At 41.8% G+C, this 26,047-nt stretch overlaps 1 protein-coding gene across 1 annotated transcript in view; it reads right to left on the reverse strand.

Annotated features, from left to right (window-relative positions):
• Positions 1-26,047, reverse strand: part of COL27A1 (collagen type XXVII alpha 1 chain) — a 219,851-nt gene that overhangs the window by 78,009 nt on the left and 115,795 nt on the right. Inside the window, exons 23-28 of the mRNA XM_075259238.1 lie at positions 23,557-23,610; positions 20,494-20,538; positions 20,095-20,148; positions 19,927-19,980; positions 17,429-17,482; positions 17,016-17,069 (exon numbers count right to left, since the gene is read on the reverse strand). Coding sequence (XP_075115339.1) covers positions 17,016-17,069; positions 17,429-17,482; positions 19,927-19,980; positions 20,095-20,148; positions 20,494-20,538; positions 23,557-23,610 — 315 coding nt within the window. The remainder of the gene's footprint in view (positions 1-17,015; positions 17,070-17,428; positions 17,483-19,926; positions 19,981-20,094; positions 20,149-20,493; positions 20,539-23,556; positions 23,611-26,047) is intronic.

The following is a 26,047-nucleotide window of genomic DNA, read 5'->3' on the forward strand; positions in this document are numbered from 1 at the left end:
GCTCCAGTACTATATAATGTAAGGGAATAGGATTTAGAATAACAGAAAGCTTTCATTATAAGCAGAAGCGGATACAAAGGGAATTAAAGACTTAGTGCCAGCTGTCATCGCTAGTGAGGTCTTGGAGCTTCGTGCAGGATGTGACATGTTTGGAAGAGAAGCTGACACTCTCCCAAAACTTCCTACACTCTAGGTATAACACAGTAATGGGCTCTGGTAAAGCTCGCCTTCACATAGTAAGAATTCAGTAGGAGGACTATCATGAGAAGTCACACTGTTCTTATGAAAGGTTATTAATATTTTAGGGCCACTATTAAATGGGTTGTCTGGTCACCTGCTGCTCCAGTTCCAAAGTCTCACACGTCCTCTGCTGAAGTCTACTGCCTGCTCCCTCTTCATTTACAGAAAATGACCACTGTCCTCAGCAGTAACCTGCCTCAGTGCCTGACTCATTTCCTATGCGTTGGGAGGAACATTTAATGGGTATTTATGAACATTAGTACTACAGTAATGACCTTTCTTTGGGATAGGTCATCAATATGAGATCGGTGTGGGCTGACACCTAGCACCCCACTAATCTGCTGTTTGAAGGGTCAATACACATATCCCTCTTCATTGCCTCTTGTTCCTAACTGTGATATCACGTCCATCAGTCATCTGGATGATCCGTGTAGATTGATCCCAATGATGTGAATGTGATCTGCTACAATACCAGACATAGCCGTTACACAATGTACGATGTCAGCCTGGTAAACAAAAGTTTGGAGCTTGGGGGCCCTCAAAGTATCTCCTAGTGGTACATTTCCCTACCACGTCATTAGCTGCCCATAGAGATGAGCGAACACCGTTCATTCGAATAGATATTCGATCGAATATCAGGCCGTTCGAGGTATTCGATTCCAATCGAATACCACGAGGCAAACGCAGTAAAAATTTGTATCCCCTCCCACCTTCCCTGGCGCGTTTTTTGCACCAATAACTCCGCAGGGGAGGTGGGACAGGAACTACGACAACGGAGGCATCGAAAAAAAATCGGAGAAAGGAATTGGCGGCCGAAATCAGGTGACCTCCAATTTAGACGAATGGTGGATTTAACATTCGATTAATTTGGGACTGTGAACTATGTGACTGTGAGACAGGGATAGATGTACTGGCAGAGTTAGCTAGGGATAACCTTTATTTAGGGGGGAATATTACTCACCCAGCTCTTTGGGGCTCTATCTGGTCGGGATCCCGGTCAGCTTGCGATGTGTGCGAGCTGACTTTTTCCCATAGGAATGCATTGACCAGTGTTGATTGGCCGAATGCCATAAAGACTACAGCATTCGGCCAATCAACGCTGGTTCTGCCGGAGGAGGCGGAGTCTAAGATCCCTCCACAGCAGTTTCCATTGTGGTCCGATCTCTGATGTAGCAGTGCTGGGCGTGCGTTCTGCTTGGCTGCAATCTCCGAAGTAGCTGAGCTGAGCGCAAGGCCCGATGTAGCAGTGCTGGCCGATGTAGCAGTGTCCGATGTAGCAGTCTGATGCAGCAGAGCTAAGTGTGCAGCAGGTTCAGCTAAACCCTGCTGCACACTTAGCTCTGCTACATCGGACACTGCTACATTGGCCAGCACTGCTACATCGGGCCGTGCGCTCAGCTTGACTACTCCGGAGTAGCCGAGCTCAACCAACAGCCAGCTCTGCTTCATCTCTGATGTAGCAGTGCTGGGCGTGCGCTCTGCTTGGCTGCATATCCGGAGTAGCCGAGCTGAGCACACGGCCCGATGTAGTAGTGCTGGCCGATGTAGCAGTCCAATGCAGCAGAGCTGAGTGTGCAGCAGGGTTCAGCGCACACTCAGCTCTGCTAAATCTCTGGTGTAGCAGTGCCAGCACTGCTACATCTCCGCATAGGAATGCATTAACCAGCGTTGATTGGCCGAATGCTATAGCCAATCAACGCTGGTTCTGATGGTGGAGGCGGAGTCTAAGAGCGGTCCACAGCAGTCTCCATTCTGGTCCGATCTTAGACTCCGCCTCCACAGACGAGCCTCCGGAAGAACCAGCGTTGATTGGCCGAATGCCGTACTCTGTATGGCATTCGGCCAATCAACGCTGGTCAATGCATTCCTATGGGAAAAAGTCAGCTCGCGCATATCGCAAGCGGACAGGGATCCTGACATAATACAGTGACTTGAGCATGTTAGATGCCCCCAGACATGCTTCATCCATCATTTCCTGGGGTGTCATAGTGGACTTGGTGACTCTCCTGAGTCGAATGGTGGGATCCCCTGAAACTAAGCATTTTTCCCCATAGACTATAATGGGGTTTGATATTCGTTTGAATAGTCGAATATTGACCTGCTATTTGAAACAAATATTGAATATTTTACTGTTCGCTCATCTCTAGCTGCCCATTGCATCTTGCCAGTACTGGATTAACAACTTCTTTGATGCCGAGTCTTTTTGGTTTTGCACCTGTATCTGGAGTATTCTGAAGAACCTCCATGAAATCATTTGTTAAATTTGCTGTTATGCCCATCTTTGGTCCACATCTTCTCACTAAGAGATCTCCTTCCAGGAACACTTGGTTCTAAATGCAGAAACTTGCTGGTGGTCAGAGTAGACAAAGCTTTTGTTTCAGTGACCGGCTAACTTAGTACTGACATAAAGAGGCCCAACTCTCACCTCAAAGTTTATGGTCTTCAGGACTCAGTCAGCAACTTATCAGCTTTGTCCATGTAAGCCTGACTTCTGATGTCCATTAGTTAAGAATATGGCCTACCACAGGCATGGCCTACCATTATAACAGGATCATTTTTGTGCATATAAAAAATACTGAATGTACACAATGGCAGTGAGACATGGAGTAGAAGTCGTAGCATGTTGTAGGTAGGAAAACGCTTTCTGAACCTTCAAACAGCACTGCCTCGAAGGGCTATTTCTACTTCTCCATACTTGTCCATTGTACAGGACAACTCCACATCCAGACGTACATACACCGAAACAATGGACTAACTGACAAGCTAGGAAGTATTTCGGCTCGATTAGTAAAGTCAGTTGTGTGACATCCAGGAGCCTCCAGAAATTGCAGATCTAATGTGCACGTCTCCAAGGATTTTTTCATTAGTGGACGGGCCAAAGATGAGATCTCCGCTTCCTCCGAGAAGCAAAATCCTTTATTTTAAATTAATGCTGCCAAGTATCAACTACCGCTGACTAGTCTTCTTGGAAAGAATCATGATGTACAAGCCGCCGGTTTCTCACTCCACAGAAGCAGTAGTAATATTAAGAGTACTGAGCCCAAATCGGTAGAAACCATAAACTAAAGCACTATCGTACACTACAGATAAAACATATAAAAACATCAGAATCCATTAGATAAAACTTACCGTACATATAATGTTGTGCATCTGAGATAATGCTTTGCTTTACTTATATTGTACTGATCTTAAAAAGGGTTGTGCCAGAGTCACAATTGATTCTCCATTCAAATTTGGGGTAGAGGACCCTCATTCTTGTAGTAGGATTCCCACCAGTAGACAGGAGATAAATTCTGATTTTGGGATAACCCCTTTAAGTTACAACTTAGCTTAAAGTAATGTATAAAACCTTTGCACTTCACCTACACCCAGGCAACCAAAGGAGCTGAACGCCACATATACTTTCTGATCAGCCAACTAAAGGAACTGCAATTTACATACAATCACTAGTCAGCCAAGTAAAGGCACTGAAAATCACATACACCTGCTAATCAGCCGACTGAAAAAGCTGTGGGTTCTTCTGCAGCTCACTATTTACCAGGCACAGCTACTACACAATGTATGCTATTGTGTCTGGTATACAGTGAAGACGCCACTATGCTCAGCCAAGAACTGCAGCCCGTAAAGGAACTAGAGGATGTGCAGATTACATACACCTGCTCATCAGCCACTTGAAGGAGCTGCAGTTCACATACACCCGCTGATCATCCAACTAAGGGCCCATTTACACGGAGTAAACGCGTGCTCATTTTGGCAAAATACATGTGTAAAGAATATGCATGTAAAAATAAGACTCCCATTGGCTTCAACGACATTTTTTACACATGTAAAAAAGGCCCCAAAAACGCAACCCGTTTTTTTGATGCGGTTTTTTTTTTTTTTTTACACGTGTAAAAAAAATGTCATTGAAGTCAATGGGAGTCTTATTTTTACACGCGTATTCTTTACTCGTGTATTTTGCCAAAATGAGGGTGTGTTTACTCCGTGTAAATGGACCCTTAAGGAGCTTTGGATTCTTCTGCAGCTCAGTCCCATTTACCAGACACAGCTGCTATACAATGTATACAATGTATGGTGCTCTGCCTGGTATAAAGTGAAGATGTCACTGCCACAAGCAATGCAGCCCCTAAATCAGCAGATCAGTTGGGGGTACTAAGAGTAGGACCCTCACTGATCTAATACTAACGTCCTATTCTAAAGTATCCATCAATATTAAAATAATGGACTACATCTTTATTATCTTTATAAACAATAAATAGTACCACTGCTGTCCATTGCATGTGCCTGGTATTGCATTCACTTGTTTGGAACGCTACTGCAATACCAGACTCAGTCCGTGAACAGGAGTGGCAGTGTTTCTGCAGAAAGCAATCTTCAATACAGATGCTAGAACTACTGTTATTTATAAATTTGTATATTTGTGTTGCTCATGTTGGAGAGTTTACCCCCATTTCTCATTATGGTCAGTCAGTAGATGCTTAGTTAGTAGCTAGGGCTACCATTACAGTAGAGAAGGCTTTGTTGGTGCTGAAACGGCTTTCCTCAGCTCGTGAATGCCTCTTTATTGCATGTGGCATTTAAGTTGTTCCTGGGAATAAGAGACTTTGAAAATGTAATTCTAGAGAAGTGACTGTTTCCATGCCCTGCGCTTACAGTAGCCTCAGGGGGGTTTGGAGATGTCTGAAGTCTGAATTTTCTGAAGCATGACTGGAATGTACTGTGTGACCTCGAGCCAGCGCTATGGCCCGGACACCGTGTTCTTCATAGCCGTGGATGCTGGATAAGAACTATGCACGGGTCCACATTAAAAGAAACAGCTATACAACCACTGGCCAATCAAAATCCACCATGCACAACACCCAAAGACGAGAGCGCAGAACTCCATTTCATCTTCTAAATGGAGTCCCTTGTCCATTGCCTTTGTGTGGAATCACAGTCATCAATTAAATGGGGTTTAACTGTAATACCACAAATAGCCCATGGACAAGAATGGCGCTGCATCTAAAGCTGTGTTTTTCTCATCTTAAACATGCCCAATAAAATAGCATATTGATAACCACAGGAAATGTGCCACCAAGAGGAAAGCAAAGTGTAGTTTAAAGCATTTAGAGTAATAAAGCTTTCTATGTGCACCGATAGCCATCCTCTCTGCTCGAGTGACCGCTGTCGCAGTCTCCTGGCTGGACTCTCTAGACCTGTCACTAGAGAGCAACTATGTTCATGCAGAAACTATGATCTATGAAGCTATAGGCCAGTAAGTTTAACTTCTGTGGTGGGAAAGATATTTGAGGGCTTTCTAAGAGATGCTATCCTGGAGTATCTCAATGTAAATAATCTTATAACACCCAATCAGCATGGGTTTATGAGGAATCGGTCCTGTCAGACTAATTTGATCAGCTTCTATGAAGAGGTCAGTTCAAGACTGGACATGGGTAATGCAGTAGACGTGGTGTACCTGGACATGGGTAATGCAGTAGACGTGGTGTACCTGGACATGGGTGATGCAGCAGACGTGGTGGACCTGGACATGGGTAATGCAGTAGACGTGGTGTACCTGGACATGGGTAATGCAGTAGACGTGGTGTATCTGGACATGGATAATGCAGTAGACGTGGTGTACCTGGACATGGGTAATGCAGTAGACGTGGTGTACCTGGACAAGGGTAATGCAGTAGACGTGGTGTACCTGGACATGGGTGATGCAGTAGACGTGGTGTACCTGGACATGGGTAATGCAGTAGACGTGGTGTACCTGGACATGGGTGATGCAGTAGACGTGGTGTACCTGGACTTTTTAAAGGCTTTTGATACTGTTCCACATAAATGGTTGGTATGCAAAATGAGACTGTTTGGACTGGGGGAAAACATATGCATTTGGGTTAGCAACTGGATCACTGATAGAAAACAGAGGGTACTTGTTAATGGTAAATATTCAGACTGGGCCACAGTCACCAGTGGGGTGCCGCAAGGGTCAGTATTAGGTCCTCTCTTGTTTAATATCTTTATTAATGACCTGGTAGAGGGTTTACAAAGCAGGGTGTCTATATTTGCAGATGATAAACTTTGTAGGGTAATCAATAATGAGGAGGATAGTAGAATATTACAAGGGGATCTAAGGAAACTGGAAGCATGGGCGGAGACTTGGCAAATGAAGTTTAATGTTGACAAATGTAAGGTAATGGACTTTGGGCGACGTAATAAAATATATGACTATGTACTTAATAGTAAATTACTGGGTAAGACTGCCAATGAAAAAGATTTGGGGATTTTGGTGGACAGCAAGCTTACCTTTACTGACCAGTGCCAGGCAGCTGCTGCCAAAGCAAATAAAATTATGGGATGCATCAAAAGAGGTCTAGATTCTCATGACAAGGACATGGTTATGCCTCTATACAAATCACTGGTACGGACACACTTAGAATATTGTGCGCAATTTTGGGCCCCGATATACAAGAAAGACGTAAGTGAACTTGAAAAAGTGCAAAGACGGGCAACCAAAATGATTAGGGGAATGGGTGGACTGGAGGACAACGATAGATTAACAAACTTGGGGTTATTTAGTTTAGAGAAAAGACGTCTACAGGGAGATCTAATAACAATGTACAAATACATGAAGGGACAATACAAAGAACTTTCTAAGGATATTTTTACTCCTAGGCCAGTGACAATGACAAGAGGACATCCTCTACGTGTGGAGGAGAGAAGGTTTCACCAGAAACATAGAAGGGGATTCTTCACAGTAAGAACAGCGAGGCTCTGGAACTCTCTGCCCCAGGAAGTGGTGATGGCGGATTCATAAAACAAGTTCAAAGAGGGCCTGGATGCCTTTCTTGAAGAGAACAATATATCAGGTTATGGACTCTAGATTTTAAGGACACGTTGATCCAGGGTTTTTATACTGACTGCCAGATTTGGAGTCGGGAAGGAATTTTTTCCCCTGAAATAGGGCAATTGGCATGAGCCTTATGGGGTTTTTTGCCTTCCCCTGGATCTACACTGTAGAGATTGTAGGGTTATAGGTTGGACTTGATGGACTAATGTCTTTATCCAACCTCATCTACTATGTATCATCACTGGTATACTTTACATGCTTACTTCATTATCTATGGCTTTTAGTGTGGTCAGCACTAGATGTGACCATTTAATATGGCTCTCACCTAGTATTAATACGGTTTTCTCACTGGTACCAAGTTCTAGTCCTGCTATGACATCCCTGGTTTACACCTCAAAGTACTAGTAGGAGCTTATCCATAGGATAAGTCCAAGAGGTCAGACCCCCAGCAATCACAGAAAAGGGAGCCCCATATTTCGCCATATGCAGTGGCAGTTCAGTTATGTGTGCTACCGCACTGTGTTCGCTATGGGACAGCGAAATAGAGGTATTCCACCATATTTGGAAATCCTTTAAATATGAATATTGTAACAGTGGACAAGCTCAACCTGTGGCTCCATTTATACAGGAGACACAGACCCCCCCCATTCACGTTACTGGTAGGGTCCCAACAGTCAGATTTGAACTAATCACCACTTATCAATCCTGTAAATAGGTTTAGAGTTGAAGACATGGTGCAACACCGAACAACTAATTCTATAGTACAGCATACTAAGCCCAAAAAGAAGATTGTGCAGTACAACATAGTTACCAGGAGAGGGTAGTTAGTCAGTTACCTAGTCTTCTAGCATAGGCTATAGTAAAGTTTTACATCTTTCAAACCCCAACTAAGTGCGTTTCCCAGTTTGTAGCAGATGCAGTTGGATGAAGCTCTGAAAGACATCAGAGTATATTCTGTGATGCATTTAAGTCTATGGGGGCTTCCGATTCATTCCTATGGACACACAGCAGGATTTTGCTTTATAATTATCCGTGCCATTGGAAAAGATCAGAAGCCCCCAGAATGTACTCTGACAAAACTTGGGTGTCATTCCAAGTGTCATCTGGCTGCATTCCGCTGCAAACTTGGCCCCACATCGGAAGCACTCTCAGCCGTGTGTATGGGGTATTAAAAGTAGCCAGCCCTTTATCTACAGAGAACACAATGCCAAGGATATCAAATATAGCCACAGTACTGAGTTCTGCTATATAGGAGAGTGTAAGGATTCACCTAGCTGTACAAATGACTGTGAGGGATGCTATATCTGGCCAAGTCTGAGGTATTCAAAATCATGGCATCATGGGCAAACGCAGGTGGGCAGAGCGCCCATTGCATGCCATAGCATTAGCATGTCTGCAGCCTCATAAAACAATGGGAACCAGATAAGCTGGCTCAGCACAATATACTAGTTTTTTTTTCCACGTCTGGTAATAATAAAGTGATTTCATCTACTGAGTTTTGGTTAGACAGGTGAAGAGATTTTGTGAATCACTACTGAATCACTTACTCTGTGGAGTTACTCATCCACATGACAAACACTTCCCAGACACGGATCCTGAGTTGCCCTGTGTTAGGCTTCTGAATTGAAGCCACACAATGGCTGCCCAGTTGCTAGGCTATCAAACCTAATCTACCAAATGGAAAAAAATTAGCCAAAAACATTGAAAACTGGTATGCAAACAGCCACACCTAAAGCAAGCTCCAAAATAAACCTGGCTAATGTCATAAACTATGTCTTTCCGTCTGGGATCCATCAACAACCCTGCAAAAATATAAGCGTTCCAGTAAACACGAACTGGTTTGGATGCAGAATGAAAAGCCTGGGTGTATTGCTGCACAGTAGCCTTTATGCTGTGGTCGCCTGCCCGGTGTGGAGAACTAAACAGATCCCTGTCACTGTACGTGGGCCGCGTCCAGAACATTGCATAACGTGTTAAAAGCCTGGAGCCGGCTCAAGCAATGTGTGGGAGGCATGGACGGATTCGTCAGCTCTTAGAAGAATCAGCAAAGATTCTATTACAACATTTCTGCTGAGTTTTTTTTTTTTTCTATTCCCACTGTAATTTAGTCAGTACTATCCTCTGGTCGGGAGCCAGGGAAAGAATCACCAAAAATAACAGGAGCTATAAATCTATTTATAGATGCAAAGTTACAATGAGTCATGCTAAGAACCTATCAAGGTCTGGTTTTCTTACTCGGCAAAGCCTCACGGGCCTTTTCTAGGGGTGGCAGGGCTAGAAACCCGCTGAGGCTATCAAATGTCCAGGATGGCTTAGGGAGACCAAACTTATAATCTGGTAAGTGCAGATCATTTAGAGTGGAGGGAACTAATAAAATTATATTAGGAGCTTGCACGTAATCCAATTTCACTTCAGTTTGGCTGGTTTGCAAGCAGAACCGATCCAAACAAAAAAAAAAAAAAAAAAAAAAAACAGCTGTCAATTCATTGCAGTTTCCCTTAACCCCTTAAGGACCAGGCCATTTTTTGGTTTCGCATTTTCGTTTTTCCCTCCTCACATTTCAAGAGCCATAACTTTTTCATTTTTCAGTTCACAGAGTCACATGATAGCTTATTGTTTGCGGGACAAATTGTACTTTGTAATGGCACCATTCAATATGCTGTGCAATGTACTGGGAAGCTGGAAAAAAATTCAGAATGAGGCGCAATTGGAGAAAAAATGCATTTGCGCCATTTTCTTATGGGTTTAATTTTTACAGCATTCACTGTTTGGTACAAATGACATGTTACCTGTGTTCTACGTGTCAGTACGAACGCGGTGATACCAAATTTATATAGTATTTGAAATTTTTTGATACTTTTAAAAAATGATAAACTTTGCAAAATAGAAAAAAAAATTTGTGTCATCATGTTCTAACACCTGTAACTTTTTCATATTTCCATGTATGGAGCTGGTTGTGGTGTCTTTTTATGCGGGACAAGATGACGTTTCTATTGATACCATTTGGGGAAAGATCCGATGGTTTGATCACTTTTTATTCAATTTTTTATAGGAGGCAAAGTGTTGAAAAAAACGCTTTTTGGCTGTTTTTATTTTTTTTGCCGCTACGCCGTTCGCAGTACGGGATAAATGTTTTAATATTCTAATAGTTCAGGCATTTTGGAGCGCAGGGATACCTAATATGTTTATGTTTAATGTTCTTTAATTACTTTTATAGCTGATCTAGGGAAAGGGGGGTGATTTGAACTTTTATATTTTTTTAATACTTTTAAAAACTTTTTTTTTTCTTCTGTTACATTTATGATCAGACCCCTTAGGTACCTTGAAACCTAGGGAGTCTGATCGCTCATACTATTCACTGCAATACTACAGTATTGCAGTGAATAGGAAAATCGCAGCACTTCTATTAGACGATGCCTCTGGCCTCTGGCATCGTCTAATAGATCTCGGGCAGAGACAAGCCTGGAAGCCTTCAATAGGCTTCCGGCTGTCATAGCAACCGATCACCGCCCTCTTGTGACGTTCAGGAGGGCGGCGATCGGCAAAACATGGCGGCGCCCATGCCGCCGGCGCCGTTTACACACTGCGGTCACGTTTGACCGCAGTGTGTAAAGGGTTAACAGCAGCGATCGGCTCGGGCACCGACTGCTGCTGTTAGTGGCAGATCCTGGCTGTATTATACAGCCGGCATCTGCCGTGTATGGAGCGAGCTCAGCGTGTGAGCTCGCTCCATACATCCCCATGCGACCCATGACGTACAGTTACGTCAAGGGTCGCTAAGGGGTTAAAGGGTACTCCAGTCAAAGAAAGTTTCTCAGCAAGGTAACTTTCAGATTCTTAGGGGTCCAACTGCTGGGATTCCCACCAATCATGAGAAATGAGGTGCCTTGCATCCTAGTTTTAAATAGAGTGGCAGGTTGGACACCATATGCCGATCCATTAATTTCAACGGGACCACAGCAAATAGCCAAAAAACAGTCCCATTCAAATGGAAGAAGTGACAGGTCAGATAGTAAAGCACCTCAACTCTCATGATCGGTGGGGGTCCCAGTGGATGGGATCTTCAAGAGATTTTCTATTTTGGCTATTCTTAGAAGTGGAAGAAGAGATCTGCAGTGTGGTGTACTCATATTTGGCAACAGATTACTGCAGTTCCATAATGGGCCAGGGACCCCCATTTTCAAGATAGGACCCACAGGTAATGCCATCCAAACCCCAGATAGGAAAGCGTCCTTACAAAGAGGGTGCCCAGTGAACGGCTGTATTCTGTGTGGGAATTGGCAAGCAATTTTTCCTTAGCACCACCACACAGGAAAGTAGGTATTATAAGAGTTAAATTGGCTGTCAGTACTCCCTCAGTCCCACAGATGTAAATGGAATGATGGTGATCTAAGGCATAACAGCTTCATTCACAAAAGAGAATTGGGGCCCCTACTCATGTTATCCTGTGTATAGGAAAAAACCCCTTTAAGACCACCAATTTACCCAATTACAAATCTCACTATGTGCCACTATTCTTTAGTTCTATTATGTCACTATGTATGAATCCAAGCAGTTAGAAAGCTGTATGAAAGCCCTGACAGCCATTCTAGTGAATGAAGTACTGTTCTGACTCTTGTCTGTGATGCAGAGCAGCCAGTGTGATGACAGACGACCATCTGATGACAATATGAGATCAGTAATACTATGACTGATGATACTTCTTGTCATTCTAGGAGAACTTCAGAAAAGTTGAAATAGCACAAAGAGGGAAATGATGGCTTAAATTCCAGCATTTCCTTCTAACTTTTCACTCTTGAAACACCCAGAATATCCAGTATTATCGTCTCAGCAGCCATCTTGGTGGTTTCAGCCTTTTGAAGTGATTCACAGCAGGTATGCGATTAAAGTTATAAAAACATTGTAAAGGTGGGACGTAACTATGGTATCTAGATAACATCAGGGTAAGAAAACACAGCAAGACAGACTCTGGCGTAGTTACATAAGGAAATGTCCAAAGCAACAGGGGGAAGATGGTCCTAAAGGGAACCTCTTGTTCACACCATGATGAACGACAAGCATGTACCTTTCTATTCTTATAACTATAGATCCTGACTAGCACCGCTTACCTTAGCAAAGGACATGTGAAGAGCTATGTGAGTTAGTGCTTAAGTGTTCCTTAGGTGTTCAATACTAAGCCAGCCCCTGCTGTGTTGACTAACATGGATGACACCTCATAAACCAAGCACAGACCGCCACAGCGAGAGACTACTAAATGTGTGCCGAGGAATCATTTTAGTTCTAAATATGAGCAGGGTCTTTATCCCAGAGTAGCTATGTCCAAATAACTAATGAAGTCAATGGTGGAGATTCCTAAAGACTGCCATTGTCTGTAACAATATAATGCCATCACCAACAGAAAGTGCACTTCAAATAAGATGCACATTTCCTTATAAATCTGGTACGACACCCTCCCCCCCAGGCCCTGCGCCTGAAGGGAAATCCGCTCGCAGCTGGCATAGATTTCCAGCATCATTTACCTCCGATTTCTGTTGTAAATGATTATAAAATCTGGCAGGGGCCAATGTCCCATCCCCTGCACACTCTTGCCATGTCCCTTTAAGGGATCCTGAAAATTAGAAGGCAATCCTTGCAAAGGGTCATTGCCCTTGCTCTGGCTCCATTCCAGGTAGGTTCACACTCCCTTCAAAGTGGAACAGTCACATGTACAGCATGCAGCATTATTCCTGTTGTCAAAATGAGAGACACCATGATGAGCCCTGTTGCTACTGGGTGGACACAGCAATTTCTTGTGGTTTCTGTCACAGCTTTAGTGTGAAGACAGCCTTGTCCATCATTTTGGCACTGGTTTAAGATGCTGCTTTGCACAAAGATTTGGTACATAGGCCATCAATCTAATACCTCCTCATAAAATGTACTGTCCAGGACTTTTCTGATGGATCTTGCATTGCCTGGATTAGGTTACTTACAATCAGTATGCACCTTCTAAAATACTGATGTCCTAAGAAGTTCTCATCCGGATTAATCTTTGTTAGTCGTAAATCTGTCATATCTTCTGGCCTGAGCCAACTACTGTACCACATCCTAGCCAATTCTGTGGTATGCTTTAATCATATTTTGTGTGTGGGTGATGGATGTTATCTGCAGCACGTCTGTCCACCTGGATCCAGAGGGACGCTACTGTCTAAAACCGGTTTTATATACCGGTTATTCAGGCATGAAAAGATTGCTGGGTAAATTATATTCAGCTGCTGGCTGAAACTGTATATTACTACAAATCATGATCTACACCACTAACCCTCAGGAACCTGAAGCCAAATGCTAGCGCAAGCTAACTTTGTCTCTTTATCTTTAGTTTAGCGAGTTGTCATATTTGGCAACAGATTGCCCACCACTAACGCAACAAAAAAATAAATATTATATATTACAGTTAAAGTTAAGAAATATATATATATATATATATTTATTTGTACAAAAAAAATCTTCTTTGTGTGTTCCAGGAGCTCAGTTATGTACCCTGCGAGTGGCTGTAAGACTAGCTGCAGCAGGAGCCTCCCCTCATCTGCCTTGTTAATAGATCATCAAATCCTACTTTTGCCAAGCCCAACCTCTGCCACAGACTGAACTGATCAGCAGGAGGTTAACCCTGGACTTCTACAAGACTGTGTCAGAACAATGCAGAAAATGTGAAAGCAAGTATAACTTACATTTACATATACATTTTTAGGCTTAGTGTTCCTTTAAGTCTGAACTTGACCACTATAGGTTTCCTCAAGGCTTTTGGTAAACAGGCAGAGCTGCAGTGTAAAGCACTGAAGAATGGACAGAAGAACAGAGCCCATGATGGGTCAGGAGCAGATATCATCTTTAAAGAGTCCTGCTCAGAATAATCCACTCTTAAAGTCTCTGGAAAGGAGTCTGCAGTCTAATACCTCTTTAACAGCCTCCCTTTATGTGGCTTCATGCTCAAGAATTTTTGAGCAAAACATTAAACCTAAATAACCCTCCGCTTTTACATTGAGTCGTAACTGGCTGAGTGTGTCTTTGGCGCTTGTGATGTGTCCATAAAAGCTCTGAATCACTCCATCTCCTGAGGTCTTTCTGGGTAACAGTTATAAGGAAGATTAAAGGGATGTTCAACTAAACACAAGTTTGTATCTTGATGAAATGGGTGAAGTGCTTGGCCTTATCAGTTCCCAGAACACTGTAGTTTACTCTATTAACCATCCAGCATATTTTTACCAACCACATGGCTCTTTGCTGCAGAAGACTGAGATACAATACCTGTGTGTCGACTCTGAATGTTGATGGGGTTTTATTTTAGTTAAAGTGACTTGCTAGGATAATCTGCCATGTGTGATGACAATCTGGCCACGATATGATTTGTATCCTGCATTTTTCTTTAGCACTTCTCCCCTCTGCAGGCTCACTCTCTGGTGGTGCAGACTAGCTGCTACAGTGTCTACCATAGACGGCACAGGAGATTCTGCTCCATAACTCACTCGCACAGAAGCTGCATGGAGGACATTAAACAGCGGTACTTAATACTACTAATGTAAATAAAGTACTGAAAATGTACTGCTAATAGCAAGAAGTATGTGTTTGCCTCTGCCTTTCTTCGACTCAGCCTCTTCTCCCCTTTCTATAAACCTCAAGGAGCTGCATTCTGTCTTGGGGACAGACCAGGACAGATTCAGGAGATTTCAGAGTGATTAAGAGTTAAAGAGGTAGGGGGAGGAGAAAAGGAGACAATTAAGAGAAGCAAGAGGCATTTTATACCATTGAAATATAAAAAGATTGTGACCCTTTAATAAATAAAAATACATTCAGATTAACACTAGTGATTTAATAACCATTGGTTAGGGGCATATGGAAGACTAGGCTTTACAGTTCTTTCTTTTTATTTTTGGTGGTGTGCCAGTGGTCCAAGAAACATTGAGGAAAAACAATAGTCAGGATTCTCTCTTTTATTACTCCAATATTATTGTTCCAAGCAAAGTGGGCCCTGGCCAAATGCTCTGATAAAAGCCCATACCAGCCAATCTGCATTGAAACATGTATCTAATCTATTTATGTAACATTGCTGGATTACTTCCTCCTTTTTTATCCTGTGAACAAGACAGGATAATTATGTGATATGAGCTTATTTACTGCCAAATGTCATTGGTTACTGAAAAACAGATTACATGAAAAATGCAATACATGTAGAACATGAAAGAGAAATACATGATAACTACAGAGCAAACTACAGATAGCAGGTAGCAATAGAGTCCAAATTACCTCACAATCTCTCTAGTGGAACCAGCACCTTCCAGGAGATGCATCTAAGTCTAAACCCGATGCAGGAAACCGTAACTCTACTCTCTACAAGCGAGGAACAAGAACTCGGACACAGCTGATAGGTTGATATCCTTAAGCAGGCTACAATGGTTTTAATGGATTGACAATGAATTAAAGGGTAGCCACCACTGGGACCCCACTGATAATGAGAATGATGGTCCTGAGTCCTCCAATTGAATGAACAGACAGCTGTGCATGTATGCTCATGCTGAATTTATTCCCTATGGGATTAACTAACATAGTCAAGCACTGCACTCGGCTATGCCAGTTTCATTGAGACTGTGAAACATCTTGTGCGCAATCATTCTTTGAACATGGTCTTGTGTTTCCCATGTGAATGGACCAGAAGTTATGCATAAAAGCTGACACTCCATTCAATCTTTATGGACCAAGATAGAAAAGCAATGCACTCAGCAGCAGTCCCATAGACTGTGAATAGGTGAGAAGGTGTCATTGTGGGACATCCCCCTTTAACATATCTTCAAACATTAGATCCTTCCAAACAGATCTACGTATGAATTCAGTCAATGTTCCCATCCAGTGAATTTTACTATTGTGTGTAACAGGAAATACGTGTACATCCAGTAAGCTGTGTTTAGATATTCCCAAAGAACTCCTTTATGTCACTGCCAATCACAGATATAAAGAGAAACAGGGCAATTACAGTGGACACTATAAACACACCCTACTTAATATGGTTTCATTAGTATCCCATGAAAACATTCGCTGGCGGCATCCCCATCCACCCCTACATGTTTGGAATCCCATTGGTTTTCTATTTGCCAAACCATGTAAATACAAGCTGTCCTTTTTGCAGATTTGGGTTTCATTTCATTAGGTTTTTTCCAATCACAAGTTTTATCCAAAGTAGCTAAAGTGTGCAGAGATGACTCATGTAGTCATGGAAAGTGGGGGTGGTGGTGGTAAAGACCTGTCATGTCTGTGGTCAGCACTCTTATAAAATCTTTACCAAGAAACAGCGTTCCCAGGACCCAGAAGTGAGTTTTCTGGATGAAGAAAGAAAGGAATATTCTTAAAGGGGTTTTCAGACTTGCATATGAGATGCAGATTCTAAGGATACGTCATCGATGGTCAGGGTCTGACTCCTGGCACCCACACTGATCAGTTGTTTGAAGAGGTCAAAGAATGGGCACTATGGCCTCTTCCTTTTACACATTTTACATTGGCTATGCTTGGTACTGCAGCTCGGCTCCATTCACTTGGATTGGATTGAGCAGCAAACAGCCACTTTATTGGCCTATGAGACATAAGCAGTGTCCACTGGAAATGAATGATCAGCTGGTCTTTGCCAATCTAACTACTTTGAGTGAGCACACTAAAAGAAGTTGCTGTACCATATATATAAATAAATAATATATATATATATATATATATATATATATATATATATATATATATATACACACACACACACACACACGTGGGATGAAAACATTGTATATAGGTAAATAAAGTTCCACAATATTTTCACTACAGAGGATTTCAGCAGTGCAATGATCTATTTATTTCATGTTCCCAGCAAGAAAATCAGTAATCAAACAATCTTCCAACAAGTGAATAGAAAAATAATACTTCCACTTACCCTTCGGCCTTTTGGACCTCGTATACCTGGAGACCCACGTGATCCAGGCAAACCCTGTTAAAAAACATGAGGACAGAACAAAGGCTTGATGAAACACATTTGGAAATGCATCAAAATATACGTATATTGTAGAATAAATGTACATGATAATGTACACACAGGTGTCTGTTCACTGCCACACAGGGAACAGACAACAGATACCGAATTTGGTGGACTATAAGGTGCTTGTGTTTACCTAATCTAATGATCCTGTATATGATGTGGCTCTCCAGCCAATACTCAGCTATATTGTTTCCATTTGGAATCCACTTTCAATGACTGACCATTCGGAATAATTGACCATATCATCCATTAAAATGGTTGAACCTACTACGGTGGTTTATGGCAAGGAATAAGACAAAGAGAACACTTACCGGTGGTCCTGGAGGACCCGGAGGACCTGGTGGCCCTGGATTACCAGTGTGACCCTAAAATTGTAAAGAAGGGTTTGATAAGCTTGCACATATTTTATAAATGTAACATATCCTGTGTTACTTAATAGTGGATGAAATGAAGAGTGGAATGAAAGAAATATTATGCTGAGTAGATCTGGTTCCAGCATGCTCTCTATTTGCATCTTTATGAGGAACATTATCATTATCAAACCAGTCTAATGAACATGTAAACATTAAAGGGGTTTTCCCATCTGTTTCAGCAGTCTGCCTGCAGTCTCTTCTTCTCACTTCCTGTATTTTTCCCTCCACCTCCCTCTTGCTGAACTGGCCCGAGAAGGATCACAATACTTCTGCAGATCAGATACTATGCACATACTTGTTGTCTAGGACTCAGTGTTATCTGTGTGTTTACAAAGAGAGAAAACAGACTGGGCTTTATCAGCAGACTGCAATTAGCTAAACAGCAAGAGTGGTAAGTGACATCACTTAACCAAATGGTCTGTGGTTATGGTAATGATATGTAAACAATAAGTTCATATAGCAGGCAAACAAAGCAGCATTCCTAAAGCAATATATTTAGGAAAAGTCTTCAATTTACATAAGCTACCAGTATAGATAGGATCCTTGAGATGGTACAAACCCTTTAAGAATACATCCACAAAGGAAGGACAGTTTTTGATTTTCCAGTAGACGATAAATAAAATCTGTTTAAAGAAGTTTTCCAGGACTAAAATATTGATGACCTATTCTTAGGATAAGTCATAGTTATCAGACTGATGGGGGTCCGACACCCGGCACCCCCACAGGTCAACTGTTGGAACTAGCTTGCTCTTTAAAGGCCAGTGACATCACATTTATTAGTGACATGTTTTTTTTGCCGAACTGCAATACCAAGCATAGCCACTACACAAAATACGGCACTGTGCTAAGTAAGCAGAGGAGAAGGCACAGCGCTGATCCTAACATGACAGTCACTACAAAAAAGCTGAATGGTGAGGTATCCTAAGGATAGGTCATCAATATTTAAGTTCCAAATAAAAACAGCCTTTAATCTCATCCACTTGGATGATACTGTACAAGATAGAGGATTATGCCCGAAACTGTGTGGTGGCTAGTCCACTGCGAGTATGTCCCGTATGGACAATACCCTATCAACTAGTCGGTCTTTTCAGATGAAGCTCTGTCAAATTAAAAAAAATCTCCTTCTATAGTGGTCATTGTGACAAAGATGTGTACTGCTGTGGGCAGGGCACTCTGATGCGGTGCTATCATATCATGTAGTTGCAGCAGGACATCTGGTGGGGTTACTATGCAGAAAGTAGCTACTGAGCAGCAATAGGTAATGGAATTTTTAACTACATTTTTATTATCATGAAAACCTTATGTGGCTAGTTAAAAAATAGATTAAAAACAGATTTGCATCTCTAGAAGTAAGTAAAACACTCGTATTCTCCAAAATTAAGTGAAATATTTACTATCCTACATATCTGGATGGGACATCACTAGATTATTTACCAATACTGGGGTTCCCGGATCCCAGTCTGAACTGGGTCCCTCCACCTGCTGTGTATCATTTATAATCCATGGGCCCCTCAGCACCAGGTCTGGAGTACGCTTGTTGCCTCTATAATTTTTAGTCCTTTCTGATCGTGAATTTTTAATAGCTTTTGAGAAAGACTGACCCTTCATTGACTATCATTTTTGTACATGGTCGTACTCTTCATTTCTTTCCAAGCACAAAGATTGCCAAAGGGCTTTCTCCAACAACAAGACTAAGGCTATTTTGTAAAATGGGTACATTCACTGCGTCTATTTGGTGGACGGCCTCTTTTAGATTACACCCTGTGGCTCATCCAAGTGGGGCTTTAAATAGTGCATTTCAGTGGAAGCCTTGTCCACGCAGGAAATACCTGGTTCAAATACACATAAACAGACAGGGCGGGGGTAAAAAGCCAGGGTAATTATGGTAAACAGAAGCCCCTGTAATACTTCGTTGGTGCAGACGTCAGGGCACACAGGTATCCAACCGCACTAGAAAAATACACTCCCCTAAAGAAAACAGAGAAAGCCAAACACACGAGGCCAGAGCTATCCAAACACATGGACAGACGCTCTCTGAGAGGGAATCCAACCAAGCACATGGCTACCAGAGAAGAATGACAGCAGTGAGCGGCAGACATCACACGTGTGAATTTACCAGCATGCACTTGTGGTTACTATATGTAAACCTGCAATTAAAGGCCATGTACCCAGAGTGATACATTGCCAACTTTCATACCATTTATTTTGGGAATTATAGGGAGATCCCGCCTTGAACTGTGTTTTGGATTGAGGTTTACGTAACATACACACTACACAGCCTGCTGTATGTCTTATGGGAGTAATATCTGCACAATGTGTACATACAAGTACACGCACAGGATGTATTCTTATTCTGTAAAATCTAGTAAAAGCTTCAGTAATGGATTGATGCTTACCGTTGTTCCTTTCTCTCCTGGAGGTCCTGGAGCCCCAATACTGCCTCGATCTCCCTAAAAAAACCCAAAAAAACAAAGTATCACTAGTACAGGACTTCCAAAATATTATACTAGACATTTATAATGTGATGTAGTCAGCGCTCCCTGTCTACATATCATTACCCTTACCTTTTCACCTGGAATTCCAGTCTCCCCGACAGGACCAATAAATCCTGGAAGTCCCTGTATTGAAATTATACTGAAATAAGTACAAATCCTCTATTCATCACATGCCCCAAACATTGTATAGGTTTCTTCAAACCACAAGCAAATGCCATGACATCTACTGTATATCATTGTCCAGCTACATTGACTTGAATGATCCAATGGATTTGGATCAATGGTTGCAATTCAGCACTTAAAAGGAAAGTCAGGTGGAAAAGTTTGGAGCTATGCTGGCTAGTGACGGAGGTCTCAGAAGCCAGATACGGAGGCTGTTTATACTAAATTATTCATGGTGACAGTAGTGCAGCTTTATGGTGATATGCAGAACACAGTCTTGAGCAATGGTAAAACTATTTACAACACCTGTTCACCAATCTTCCCGGCTCTTCCTGTGTCTCCTGGCTCACCCTGAAATAAGGAAAAGATAGGAACACCGTCACTCACAAAGCTCTGATCTCACATTGTAAATCACATCTTTCTACATACTGAATGAAGCTTACTAGGCAAACATGGACATCCAGTGGGTGCTGGCACAATTAAATCCTTAAAGGGGTTTTGTAGGCTACAAATATTGATGACCTATACTAAGGATAGATCATCAATAACAGATGTGTGGAGGTCTGACAACAGACACCCCCACCATTCAGCTGTTCTAAGCAGCTGATAGAAAGAGAACTAAGCAAGAAACAGACAGCTCTTTTCTCTATGTAGCGGCAAGACCAGGTACTGCAAATCAGCGCTCATTCATTTGAATGGGATCTAATCGGCATTGACTCAGCTTAGCCACTACATAGAGAACAGAGCTGTTTCCTTTTAATAATAATAATAAATTTTATTTACATAGCGCCAACATATTCCGCAGCGCTGAACAATTTGTAGGATTCAAATACAGACAGAAAGATACATTACAAAGAAAGTAATTTCCCACAATGGGATTGAGGGTCCTGCTCGCAAGAGCTTACAATTTCTGTGAATCAGCTGCCGGGTACAGCAAATTGATAGGGGTACAAGTGTCAGAACCTCAAAGATTTGATGAGAGAGACATAATTTTAGACTTGAACATCAATAGTTTTTAGATTGGAAAAGCCCTTTAAACCATATTCCTTTTTGGGGGATGAGATTTATAGCACGGGTGGATATTACCTACCAGCACTATATGGGGTGAGGATCAAAATATAGCAACAAAACATCCTGCGGAGACCTGATACAATGTGACGGCACAGAAGCTTTTGTATGCAGCATAGTATCCACAGCATACTAAGGAAAAATCTGCATGGCAAATTAGAAATTAAACCACCATGTCTGAACTGACCCTTATTGTTTTTTTCATTTTTTTTAGCCATTTTCCTATGCTAATAAAGGGCTTGTTCAGGCAAAATACTAGGCCAACAAAAATCTGTGTCAGAAATATGAGGCTGACCCTTGTCAAGATTTGCAGATTGATATACCATGGATCCAAATGCAGATTAACACCATTTAATCTGCCTGTGGTTACCTTCTACAAATTCCGTGCAGATTACTCTCCAAGTATGCACATGCTCATTTTTTTCTGTAATGCACATTACAAATCTTTACGTGAAAAAAACAGTGCTAATCGGGCCCCAGCGCTCAAACAGCACTGGGGGCGTCCCCAATGCTGCCAGAGAACTTACTTACACAGTAAGTAAGCAGCCATTTTCTTGTGGCTTGTGGGCGTGCATAGTAGGCTCTGCCCGAGGCCTACAATTTTCAAAGCCTGCGCTGGAAGAAGACGTTCCTGAAGAAGATGGAGGTGGCGCTGGAGATTTCTCTTGCAGCATTGGGGACGCCCCCAGTGCTGCAAGAGAACTCATTTGCATACTGGCAAAAAACGGTATTTCTATGGAACGGCGGGGCCAAGAAGACATCTAAAGGTAGGAGACAAATAGCTTTTCTTAAGGCTATTCTGACGTGTTAGGGACAAAAAATTACTTTTGAATGATAGGATCCCTTTAATGAATCACTAAGAGACATTGTTTCTATCCAAAATAACTGCATTATCAGTTACTGGTGAGGAGCGCTATTGTTTGTCTCTAGCCCCATCCCATACTTATTTATGCTGTGCCATACTGGACTGTACATGAGACAGATATATCAATTTATTTTTGGTTACATATTATACACCCCAAAGTTCTGCTGAGTATAGTGCAATACTTCTAGCATTTAGCATTCTGTATATTTGAGACTTTATTCCAAAGTACTGACAGCAAACAGATATCTTAAAATTGAATGAAATAAAAGCAGCATGGCAGAAATGTGAAAAACTCCACTTGAGTGGGAGCTAAGCTGTAGTAGCCTAGTCTGTCCACTATACAGAGAACGACGCTGTCTGCTTCCTGCTCCATTCTCTGTGTATCACCTACTGAGAACAGCCGAGTGGTCAAGAGGACAGGTACCGATTCACTAACAATCTGATACTGATGACTTATCCTTAGGATAGGTCTTCAAAATTTTTAGCCTTTACCCCTTTAAGGTTTATCAAGGGGAAAATTAAAGCTTGAATGTCTATATAGAGCTATATGGTATTAAAGGGGTTATATGAGAACATGTCTGTTCACTTACAGAAATAACACACTCTTGCAAGTATAGAGCAGATATAAGCAATAAAGCAGAGCTGTAATACTAGATATTGAGCAAGAGAGGCGCTACTCCTGGAAGATGCTTTCTAATCCTCCCAAAATGGTAAAAATAACATGAATGAGATGGTATTCATACGGATATGAAAACAGTTTAGAAATAATTACTATCTTGGTTTATTTCATGAATACCATGCCATCTTAAAATGGAAAGAAATTTATACACTGAAAGTAAGGGAAAAAAAATCTATGAAAAATCAGCATATTAGGAAAAAACCCAAAATAACAAATCGGCATAAGGCCTTGATTCATGGACAGACATAGATGGGCCTATGTGATGGAGGGGCCTGAAGCGAAGCCTTAATCCGCCCTTGGCTGCTGCTGTGTTGTATCATACGCGTATAATTTGTTGGTGTGAGCTGGAAGTGATCGGCAGGATTTACTTGTCGCACATATGGAAATAGGATGTGTAAAAATCTGAGTCAGTTTGTGGCATTTCTCTTCACCCTCGAGTAACGCCAGGAACAAGTGCCAGGTCTGAAGAGTTACAAACCTCCCAGACTAACAATGAGCGCCAAAGAAAAGAAACTCTTTGTTACACGCAGCACAAGGGCCAGCAGAAAAGACTCAAAACACACAGACTTTTTTTTTCTCAGCGATTCCTCTCAATGATACATGTGCACTTCAGTTGTAAAGCCCGCTTGTTTCCTTTTCATTCAGTGTCCGGAGAAGTAAAGCGAGATTCTAAATGCTGCAAAATCAACTCAACTCTGAGCAGATTCACTATGTGCCGTGAACCCATAGGGCAGTACTATGTACCACCCTCTCTTACCTTTAGTCCTTCTGCTCCCGGTATACCTGGAAATCCCTTTCTGCCTGGATACCCCTAGAAATAAACAGACCTTAGAAAAATGTACACTTAATATCATTACATGGCAGCCTTCTAATGCACAATATCTTCACCTGATAAACATTGGGAGTTATACATAGGAGAATGTACCAGACTTTTAACTATCTATAAAAGGGGTATACACAAAGTATTCCATAAATGCACAGACATACTTGCTGAAGCAAGGAGGGAGCCTATCGCATCCATTTTGGTGCTGAAGTGGCTGCAGTTGCTGCTCCATCCTATGAGGTGTATGGGGATAACAGGTGTAATCCTTTTAGCGTGCCATAAAATAATGAAATGGAAATACCCAATGCAGCAGAAAAAAAGTGGGCGGCATTTACCAAGCCTTTTGTAGCTGTTTTCTTCTAATTCTGGTTCTATTTGGGGATTTATGCTGTGTGCTCAAGATTATCATGTGTTTTAAAGGGGCTCTATTATTGGCAAAAAGTCATTTTTAACTAATCACATCCTTTAGAAAGGCTATTCTTCACCTACATTTAGTATTTAAATTGCCTTCTCGGTGCACAGAAAGTTGTCAGCCCCCCTATACTCTGTGTGCTATGTGTGAGAGCAGGGAGGAGGAGTCAGCAGCAGCCTGTGCTGTATATACAAAAGACTTCTGGGGTGCACCGAGAAACTAATTAGCCTATGAATAAAAACGGACTTATTCGAAATCTACTGAGGCAATTTACATACAAAAGGTACATGTGGAATAACCTTTCTAAAGGCTATGCAAGGATGTGATTAGTAAAAAAAGACTTTTTTCCAATGGTAGAGCCCCTTTAAGACTTTTACACCATTCACTTTGCTATTTTGTTGGGGAATGTGGGTGCAGATTATCTGGAGTAATATTTTACACTGCAAAAAAAAAAAAAAAAGGGTTGAATAAATCCAACATGTCTGACAGCTTTGGAATTTAGTGCAAAATTTATTGCACTTTTTTAATAAATTAGGTGCACGAAATGCTGAGGCATAAAAAGAGGGCATGCCAACAAAAAGGTGCAAAACTGTATACATAAAATAATAAATCACCCCCGCTGTGGTTTTACATTCCCAGCAAAGTGTATGAAATTTAACCTTATCCACACAATGCAGAAAACACAGCATTAGGCATTTTTGAAAATCACTGTTTTTTTTTCCCCTTTGACTTTTAAGGAGTGAGGAAGATATGTGGAAATGCTGTAGGACATAGCAAATACGTAATGAAATACACTTCTACAACGAGACTTTTTTTTTTTTTTTTTTTAACAAGGTGCAGCCTTATCCTTAAAGAGGAGATGTTGTATTCCCACAAAACAACAATTTTGCAGTATCTTCTCTTAGAACACTCTTTTGGGGATCTGGGTGTTACCTCTCCCCTTGGCAAATATACAGTCTAAAATGGTCAGTGCTGATTGGACACTGGCAGAGACACCCCCTACTGGTAACGCCAAGCTGTACAGTAAATTTATACATACATTTCTAAGAAGAATAACAGAGGAACAGCACAATGCAGAGTTTACATGGTTCTGAATTGTTATATCAGGAAAGAGGCATTTTAGAAAAGGTCACTGGTCCTCTTTAACTAATTTTTCCACAAACATTACTAATCCCATATCCACAGGATAGGGAATAAGTGTCTGATCTGCGAATACCAGCAGTTATGAGAACTGGATTCCCCAAATTTCCTGTGTGAATGGAGCAGTAGAATGCTTGTATGACCACTCACTTCTATGGGACTGGTAGTGTGCTGTATTCTGATGTCTCTGACCGTTCCACAGAACTAAATGGTGCGATGGTCATGTATGTGCACATAGAGAACTCCAGGATCTCACTTCCTAAACCATACCCACCCATCCTGTAAATTGAAATTTGGGATTGTGGTGGGAAAGCTCTAAAAAATGTGAAGTGAATGAACATGACTTCTTGTAATAAAGTAAATCATGGAGTAACCAGGACTTTGCAATTTGTCCTTCCTGTGTGGTAAGCAGACTACAGGTTTGTGGACACACAAGGGCAGCCAGCTTTGACTATGTGTTCCTGCCAACTCCCCGTGATTTCGGGTATGACTCCCTGGAGTCTGCAACACCAGCTGCTATTGATGTGGGAACTGTAACGTACAGTATAGGCTCACTTTACAAGCAGTGTTGCAAAGAAGAATACAAAGAATTACTGACTACTCAATGAAATCATCTAGTATTCACTGAAGTTGACATCTTTTGTCTTTAATAGACACCAGCAGGGTGGCCTCCCACAGCTGAAGACATGGGCGGGGGTCAGTAGTAAATTGCATAGTTACAAATTTATTTATTAAAAGGGGAGTCTAAATTATTACACAAAATGAGCCATCAAAGATGAACTGTTAAAGAAGCCAAAATCTAAGAGTTACAGAGAATCAGCAGGCGCCTGGTGACAGCAGGTGGGGCAGACTATGTGGACTATAGAGGGAGAT

The sequence above is a fragment of the Leptodactylus fuscus genome, chromosome 11 (genome assembly GCF_031893055.1).
Source record: "Leptodactylus fuscus isolate aLepFus1 chromosome 11, aLepFus1.hap2, whole genome shotgun sequence".
Classification (NCBI taxonomy): Eukaryota; Metazoa; Chordata; class Amphibia; order Anura; family Leptodactylidae; genus Leptodactylus; species Leptodactylus fuscus.